The sequence below is a fragment of the Alligator sinensis genome, unplaced genomic scaffold (genome assembly GCF_000455745.1).
Source record: "Alligator sinensis unplaced genomic scaffold, ASM45574v1 scaffold650_1, whole genome shotgun sequence".
Classification (NCBI taxonomy): Eukaryota; Metazoa; Chordata; order Crocodylia; family Alligatoridae; genus Alligator; species Alligator sinensis.
In genome coordinates this window covers 549714-559031 of record NW_005842674.1, presented here as the reverse complement: position 1 = coordinate 559031, position 9318 = coordinate 549714, and the positions used below count along the sequence as shown (strand labels likewise).

The following is a 9318-nucleotide window of genomic DNA, read 5'->3' as shown; positions in this document are numbered from 1 at the left end:
TCTTCCTGTCGCCGAGCGCAATCCCAGACGTACCCTTTTCCCGCCGGCTCTATTTACAGACGGAGTCACTGGCTTGGACCCCGCCAGCTGGAACAACTCACGTGGTTGTTCAGACGACCGGACCATCTGCGTTGCAACTACAGGTGGCGTAAGTAAACGTTTTTGCAACCATTAAACCTTGTCTGCCTCTCCATTCACCAGCCCGCCCTGACGAACGAGCAATTTCTAACTCACCTCGAGCCGGCTCTGGCCGTCCGAGGCAATCTTATGCTCAACCCCTTGGTTTCTTATTCCTTGGATTCCTTGGAATGTGCTAATTATATTAGGTGGTCAGATCTTGTTATGGCTGACCTTTAAAAAACCTGTTAGATCAGCTAATCTTGTAGTTATGCTTATTTTTGGGGCCCAGTCAGTCCCATGATCAGTGCAAACAGTTAGATTCAACACTTTGGTTAAATTGTGACAGACAAATTCCATTTGCGGGTTGCAAACTTGCAAGCTTTGCATTAGCTAATCTTAACTGCTAGACAATTTCCTGGATGTCTCCAAGAGCATATATTTATTGCTCATGATTGTAACCCCTCTGGTTCTGGCCACCGCAGGTCTTCACTTGGTTATTGCCTTAAACACGGGGTCCCTCTTCCTCATACAAAGTCCCACAGGCTTTCCTTAAACTAGCACATTATGAATTGTCTCTGAAAGTCATCCCAATAACACAGAAATTTAAGCAGATTTTTTGCAAAATGCTTTCAGGCTTTCATATAGATCCAGGAACCTCCAAACTGAAAATATTTTGGGTCTTTGGCAATTTTATTTTGATGAAAACCTGATTTTTAAAAAATATTCTTTTTCAAAGATTTTACAGGAAAATCATCTCCCAACCAGTTATACTTCTGTTACTTTGTCTGTATTAAAGTTTACATTTGACAACAGAATTGACTCCATAACAAAGTTTTCTCTCTTATTGATATATATTCCAGGAGCAAAATCTTTTCTTAACAAAAATGAGCACAAAACTATTGTTATTACTCTCCAAATTACATCTAAAAGGTAGTACAAATCCATTTAGTACATTTGCATCTTTACTTTTCCTCACTTTGGAGGAGAGCTGTGACAGGAGAGATTGTAGCATTGATTAAACAGAGCAGCAGATACAGGTACTATAACATGTGATTCGAATTATCCACTTACAGGTTCTTTAGCAATTAATAGTAGTTGGTTATCATCCTAGCCAGTTAAAAGAAAAATACATCAACAGTTTAATTAAAAAACTAAAACGTAGAAGACTTCTGCAGCTATTTTAAAGCATTTTCATGTAGTTTGTTGTATATGCCCTTGATTTCCTTGTATTCATTCTGTAAGTCTGCAAAAATAACAGTAAATTAACACACAATTAATCAGCTTTCTGTTTTAAAGTAGGATTTGATGTTAATCTTCATTATACTGTGAGAAAGGTGGTGTTATTCTCCATGTACCACTAAATGAATGGGAACCAATGAAGTTATTTGAAATGGTAGGCAAACCTAAAAACTCTGGGAATTTTATTCAGCTACAATTGCACCTTTTCATCCCAATCTAACACTTTAGTTTGTGTTTAAATTTTAAGCAGATCTTTACCTGTTTTGCCGTTTCAGGTCTTAATGTTGGTAAAACATCACTACTGCCATTTTATGGTTGAGGAAGATGAGGCACAGAGTGGGCAATGGGACATGCCAAAGGTCTGTGTCAGAGCTAGCAATATCCCCAGACATGTTTGTCCCCCACACTAGCTCTGTGCAATAAGTGCATTAAGCAAGGCCAGGGCTCAATTCCTTGTACTTAAAAGCCAATTTACAGCCAAACACTACTTCAGGACCCAATCCAATAGGTGCCACTCAGAAGTACAGCATTCCACACACAAGCCAGGAGGTTCCTTGACATGTTTTATTCAATCAGAAGACAGGGATCTGAAATTCATCTACACACATCCTGCAAGATTTCATATTTTTACCTGGAAGTGTCTCAGCAAGCTTTTCCTTCTGAGAAAAGGCAAGTTTCAGCATGTTGGAAAAGTCCACCTGTAGCCCCACCGCAATCTCCACCTGCAGCAAGCACAATGCACAGCACATGAGCATGGAACAGATCTCGGAGGCTTTCCACCCTGTTAACTCCAGAGCCAGCCCAGCTAGTGAAAGGGGAGCCATGGGCTCTTTTTCCTGGTCTACCCTCCACTAAATCATGAAGCTGTAATCAAAGGGTCAGTCAGTTACACCTATACTGTCCTACTAAAGACTTATGTAGGTGTTTCCCTTACTAGGATCCAAGTCCCTACGTGTAGACTGTGTAGAAGTATCTAGCCTTTGACCTTTGGGTCCAAAGAATTATTGTTAAGCCTGCTGTCTGTCAAGAAGGCAGTGTCTCAGCAGCAACAACAGCACCCTTGTATTGGACATCAGGAGAGAGGGATGAGAGCTTTAGTTACTGATCTCCTTGACTAACATAAATCAGACTTAGTCCACTGATTCTCATGAAACTTAGACAGCACTAAGGGGACTCAGGAAAGAGAAGAGCAGCAAAGAAAGAGGTAGAGAAGACAGAGAAGAACAGGAGTGGATCTTAGGTTACAAGCATAAGGGTGGAGGCATGACATACCATCTGGTCAGGATGAGGAGGTAGATGAGACGTTCTTTACACAGGTAGCAAAAACACTGAAAACACTGAATCTATTAATAATTGGGGATTTTACCTCTTGTCTATCTGTTGAAAACAAAATAGGGCAACGCATGAAGGGTTAAGCTAAATCCTACTTCATCTTCCACACCAAAATGAAGTGTACAAATCTTCACGGCTGAAGACTGTGGCACTTGCAGTTTGTGATTCTGCCCCAGCCACATAAGGGTGCAGGGGCCCACAGAGTCTGCAACGTGGGGCTGCACTCAGATCTTCTCTGTCTGGATACTGTACTGTTCCTGGAAGTGCCACCTACCCTGTGCAGAGGGGCCCAGAGGAGGAAGGAGAAACACAGCTCACCTTCAGCCTACGCAACTTATTCTTCATGCACAGAGCTGCCCATTCAAACATCCCATGTTTCACTTCCATGTCAATGTTCTTCTCAATGATATTATGCATCTTCTGATAGGCACCCAGCCCTCTTACTTTTCCAGCCGCTGTTACAAAGGTAGAAACAGTCACAATGCTATGTGAGATTGAGGTGGATTTGGGGTCAGGTATGGAAAATAATTGCAACCAATTGAAGTGGTGAACCCATTCTGATAGAGCTGACTGGATCTTCCAGCAACCCTGTACTTGCTGTGGGAGAAAGGAGCCGCGCTGCTGCCCTGGAGAAGAGGGTCTCTCCAATTCCTCAAGACCAGTGATTTCCCTGTGCCTACCCTTGCCATAGCCCTCACCATGAGGGGTCTGTTCTGCCTCAGGACAGTGCAGTCAGTCATCAATGGCAATGTAGTGCTGAGCAGGAACCGATTTGTAGCAGATCTGCAGTCTTCTCATTACAAGGCTCATCTTGCTTCCAGCCTGCCAAAGCCCAGTGACCCTGACCCTCCTCCCACTGGGCTGGAACTTCCTGACTTGCCTTTATACTTCAACAAGGAATATAAACTGACATCCAGATACCTACCTTCCAGATAAGCCCTCTCTGACCCTCATCACATGCTTTTTTTTTTTTTTTTTTAAAGCCTTCCTCAGAGATGGTGGCTGTAGCTCAGGCTGGAGATGGGGACTGGTCTGTGCCAATGCTTCTGCTAGGACTCAAACTGGAAGTGTCCTGACTAGACGCTCTTGCCTCTCCAGATTGATGCTGCATTTGGGGTCAGAAAGGAATTTTACTCCTTGGTCAGACTGGAAGGGTTTTGCCTTCCTCTGTAACAGGGACAAGTCCCTCTTTCTGGGATCACTCAAGTGCATTATAATAACCCTTGCATCAGCGGGACATTAGCAACTTTTGTCTCCTTGCTTTACCTGTGGCAGGATCAGGTGTGATGTCTTGTGTTGTGTCAAGGGTGACTGAGTAGTTTTGCTAAGAGGTTGGACAATGGATTTGTCTGGGATGGTTTGGACAGGGTCGATCCTGCCCCAGGTATGGGGTTGGACTAAATGACTGCTTACACAAGTGCTCAGGAGATGAGGTTTAGATAAAGCACACCCACAGCCAATTTGAAATGTGCAGAGGCTTGATATACATGATGGTGAACGCAGAGCAGACTCATTTAATTGAGTCTGATGTGAAGTGTTTTAATTAGAACATGAATGAGCATGCCTATAGGCCCCCAATGACTTCTCAAGTTCCCTTCCAGCCTAACTTCTGTATGATTCTATGGGAGGAAGAAGGAGTCAGTCATGGGATGGATTGCATCAATCACCTTCAGGATGCTGCCATCTCACCCCTGCGACCTGGACCAACCTGACCACACCTAGAACACCAAAGTTGCTAATTTACATGTTCTTCCCCTTTCTTTACTGGTGCTTCAGTGACAAGAGCCAGCTCAGATGGTTCTTGTTACTGATTCCAGGGAAGGCAACAAAACACTCAAATGAGTTGTTCCATCAGTCTGGAGAATCATCTCAAGGGGCCAGAGGAGAAACTTAACAATGCAAATTCCAGAACAACTGAGTGACTCACTCTTACCTTCATAATATGGTTGGAGATCATCCTGGATTGAGTGCAGAAGGGAGTGGTAGACTTCTGCCTTCCTCTTAAGGATTTCTCTGTCAAGAGCATTGAGGATGATATTTGTCTGCAAGAATCAATGTAAAATATGTGCCATTTCTCACATCAATTATCAGTATTTGCCATTACCACCTCACTGTCAAGGCAAATGGGTCTCAGTCAAGACTTTGGAGCAGGAAAGCCAGTGAGGTGTGCAGGCAGGGCAAGATACTTCTTGGATCCTCCCTGAATTAAGGTGGAAAATGTTGGATTAGGATGTTTTAACATCACAGATCAGATAAAAACGTGTGAGCAGCAACCACCCATGCATTCCACAAGCCTTTCCCCAGTCTCAAGTTTACATGATACATAAGCCCTCCTAACCAACTTCTGAGTTCTCAACTCTTTGGCCCCATGCTCCTGGTTTCCTGTGTGATGTCTCTAACTGGGGGACCAGACCTTGAATCGCTGACAGATGTTTCATTTCTGCGCCCCCAGTTTCCCTTCCTGTCCAATCCAGGCTGTCCAACACCTGACTCAGGTGTCCAGAACTATGATCCCCAGATCAGTTAAAGCGTCCTTGGCCAGCCTGAGGTCCCAGTTACTTTTCACTTCTATCAAGCATTTGAATTGTACCCCTGATAGGTCACTTGGGATCAGCCCTGAGGACACTGCTCCAGCAATATAGTGGCATGGTTTCAGTGCAAAAAGTGTATGCTATCCTAAACCTTGATCCTGGGTCAATTTTAATCCTCTCTATTATATCAGCCTGACTTAATTTCTTTGCTGTAGGTAGTTACTTAATGCTTGACTATCTTCAAACTCCTGCTATATGGGAATCTCTCGGCAGCAAAAGGCACTTTCACTGAATGCAAACACCCCAAGGCCCCAGCCCTGTGCCTTGTGCTTGGCAGTCTGTGGCTGGCTGGGTAACCTCTCTGGAGTGGTTACTGCCAACATAATTTAAAGCAGTTGTTAAGATGTAAGTGATTCCATGGCCAATCTATCCCTGAAAATAGGAATGTCATCACCGTTCATCAGTGATTTGGGAGATGGGATAGAGTGCACCCTCAGCAAGTTTGCAGATGACACGAAGCTGGGGGGAGTAGTAGATACACTGGAGGATAGGGCTAGGATGAAGAGAGACCTTGACAAATTGGAGGATTGAACCAAAAGAAATCTCATGAGGTTCATTAAGGAAAAATGCAAAGTCCTGCATTTATAAGCCCATACACTGGTACAGGCTGGGGACCAACTGGCTTAAGTCCTCAGCTCTTCAGAAAAGGAACCTGGGGGTTACAGTGGACAAGAAGCTGAATAGGAGCAGCAGTGAGCCCTTATTGCCAAAGGCATTTGTACACGCCACATTTTTTGCCCTTTCTTATGCTGCAACTGCTTGACTGTTTGCATGAGCAGTATTTCTGGACCCTTTAAAAGTCTTAAGGCTAATGACATCCTGGGCTGTGTATGAAGTAGTGTTGCTAGCACATCCCGGGCAGTGATTATTCCCTTCTATTCAGCACTGGGGAGGCCACATCTGGACTCCCATGTCCAGTTTTTGGTTCCCCACCACAGAAAGCACGTAGACAAATTGGAGAGAGTTCAGTGGAGGGCAACAACTGGGGGACATGACTTGTGAGGGGCTCAGGAAACTGGGCTTATTTAGTGTGGAGAAGAGAAGACTGAACTGGGATTGAATAGTAGCCTTCAGCCCCCTGAAGGGTGTTTCCAAAGAGGATGGAGCTGGACTGTTCTCAGTGGGGACAGATGGCAGAACAAGGAGCAATGGGCTCAAGCTGCAACATGAGAAGTTAAGGTTTGTGGAGGAAAAACACATAAGAGGAAGAATGTTTAATACAGTTAACAGTCAAAGGAAGTGGCAAGATTGCCCCAGACTATAAGGCATGGGAAGGTAACGGTTTTGCTAAACTTGCTGTTTTAATACTGATGTTGTAATTGCTATTTTTGATCTTAAAGTTGCAAATTCTTTAGGCAGGCCCTATACCGTGATTGGTTATGAAAAGATGATCTCATGCAATTAGAATGTATAAGTACTTTTGCATTCTCTGTATTAGTGGGGAAATAAAAAGAAATTCCCTTCCCCCCTACGGCTGTAGTGAAATAAAGCTTCTGCTGACCTGCTCCACAAACAATGCAGCGTACTAGTGGTTTTTCCACGACAGGTTAAATATTAGAAAAAGCTTTTTCACTAGGAGGGTAGTAAATAATGAATAACTGCAAGAGAGGTGGTGGAATCTCCATCGCTGGAGGTTTTGAAGACAACTCTAGATGAAGTCTTGGCTGGGATGATGTAGTTGGGACTGGTCCTGATTTTAGCAGGAGGTTGGACTAGATGTGACCTCCTGAGGTTCCTTCCAGCCTGAATTTTCTATGATTCTGTTTCCCTTTCCTTGTTAACTGCTACATACTGTGTGCAGTGGGTATAAAGGAGAATTCTTCACATTCCCCTTTCCTGTCTGAGGTCATTGCAGGTGTTCATCACAGACAAGAGAAGCCTTCATAGCAGATTCTTCATAACTTTACCCTCTGTATCCCTAACACTCCCCTCCACTTGTTGTTCCCTACTTAGACCTGCCCTTCAGTCTCCTCAGCCACCGCCCAGCAGGGGAGCAGGACAGCAGGCACCTCATGGCCTGGGCTGCAGTTGGCAGTACGAAATGCTCCCCACTGCCTGGTCTCCTCTCTTCTGAATATGCACTTACTTCTTGCACAAGGAAGTCAAACCGACTGCTATCAGCTGTTGAACACTTCTTTCCATCCTTCTTGAATTTCTCCTGCACAATGCACCTGAAGGTTTCAAGGATGCTTTTCAATGTGGCTTGGGTGCCCATTTGGTTCCTATTGGGATAATAAAACACCAATCATTAAGAGGACAATACGCTTGTCCCTGCACCACACTTTGCACAGTGGACAGGAGACAGGAGGGAAGGGCCCTGCAGTGCGGCAGTGGGGAGCAGGAGACAAAGCTGGCAGAGCTGGGACATTCCTCTCAGAAAAGATTCATTTCTCTTTGCTCTTCATAGTTTCATAGTTGGTAGGGTTGGAAGGGACCTAAACAGATCATCAAACCCAACCCCATGCCATGGGCAGAAAAGAGTGCTGGGGTCAAACGACCCATGGCTTGGTGATTATCCAGCCTCCTTTTGAAGAGCCCAAGGTAGAAGCGAGCATAAATTCCCTTGGAAGTTGGTTCCAGATCCTAGCCGCCCTGACTGTGAAGTAGTGCCTCCTAATATCTAGCCTGAATCTACTCTCAGTCAACTTATGGCTGGTATTTTTTGTTACTCCTGGTAGTGCTCGGGGGAACAGGAACTCTCCCATTTCCTGCTGCTCCCCTTTGACCAGTTTGTAGATGGCCACCAGATCCCCTCTCAGCCTTCTCTTGTGGAGGCTGAACAGGTTCAGGTCCCATAGACTCTCCTCATGGAGCCTGCCCTGCTGCCCCCTGATCATGTGGGTGGCCCTCCTCTGGACCCTCTCCATGCTGTCCACATCTCTCCTGAAGCGCGGCACCCAGAACTGGATGCAGTACTCCAACTGTGGCCTGACCAATGTCGCATAGATGGAGGGGATCACCTCCTTGGACCTGCTCGTGATGCATCTATGGATGCATGACAAGGTGCGGTTAATCTTCCTGACTGCATCTCCACATTGGCGGCCCGTGTTCATTTTGAAATCAATAAATGACTCCAGGGTCCTTTTCTCCCTCTGTGCTGATGAGAAGGGAGTTCCCCAGCCTGTAGGTGTGCCACTGGTTCTTCCTTCCCAGGTGCAGCACCTTGCACTTGTCCAAATTGAAACCCATCCTGTTCTCATCTGCACACCCCTGTAACCTGTCCAGATCTAGTTGTAGCCTTTCCCTCTCCTCCAGTGTGCCCACTTCTCCCCACATCTTAGTGTTATCCGTGAATTACAACAAGGTGCTTTTCACCCCCTCATGCAAGTCGCTGATGAAGATGTTGAACAGTGTGTGCCCGAGGACTGAGCCCTGGGGGACCCCACTGCCCACATCCCTTCAGGATGAAAAAGACCCATCCACCAGCACTCTCAGGGTGTGGCCCTCCACCCAATTTGCGACCCATCTGACTGTAGGCATCGACACCACAGTCACCTAATTTCTTAATGAGAATGAGGTGAGAGACAGTGTCGAAGGCCTTCCTAAAGTCCAGAAAGACTATGCCCACTGGGACAGCTGCATCCAACGATTTTGTAACCTGATCATAGAAAGCAATCAGATTGGTCTGACAGGACCTGCCCCTAATGAACCTGTGTTGGTTGCCCCTGAGCATTATCCCCGCTGCTGGCCCTTCCCAGATGTGCTCCTGGATAATCTTCTCAAAGAGCTTCCCCAAACACAAGAAAAGCCAGCTACAGTAAGCCACTAGAAATGACAGGGAAGTGGATACCCAGTGTGGCAGAAATGCCACCGTCGGTGCCCCTCTCCAGAGACCTATCTCTGCCAGCCTGAGAGGCTGGTGTTGAATCCCTCAGGGCGGGGATCTCCCTCCTTGTCTACATGACAAAAGCCTGGTGCCTGAATGCTCTGGTCACCTGGGCGCATGGGCCCAGGTAGCCAGGGATGCTTGGGAGATTGGTCGGCTTGTGGCCAGTATTGGCAGCTTCGATTGGACCGGGCTGCTGAGGTCAAAGAG

The 9318-nt window shown here is 45.9% G+C and overlaps 1 protein-coding gene across 1 annotated transcript in view; it reads right to left on the bottom strand.

Moving 5' to 3' along the window:
* Nucleotides 1–540: 540 nt before the first annotated feature.
* LOC102381426 (nuclear GTPase SLIP-GC-like) overlaps nt 541–9318 on the bottom strand; it is a 54231-nt gene continuing 45453 nt past the window's right edge. The window contains exons 15-19 of the mRNA XM_014524814.2: nt 7369–7504; nt 4625–4733; nt 3010–3146; nt 1991–2081; nt 541–1363 (exon numbers count right to left, since the gene is read on the bottom strand). Coding sequence (XP_014380300.1) covers nt 1296–1363; nt 1991–2081; nt 3010–3146; nt 4625–4733; nt 7369–7504 — 541 coding nt within the window. The 3' untranslated portion in view covers nt 541–1295. The remainder of the gene's footprint in view (nt 1364–1990; nt 2082–3009; nt 3147–4624; nt 4734–7368; nt 7505–9318) is intronic.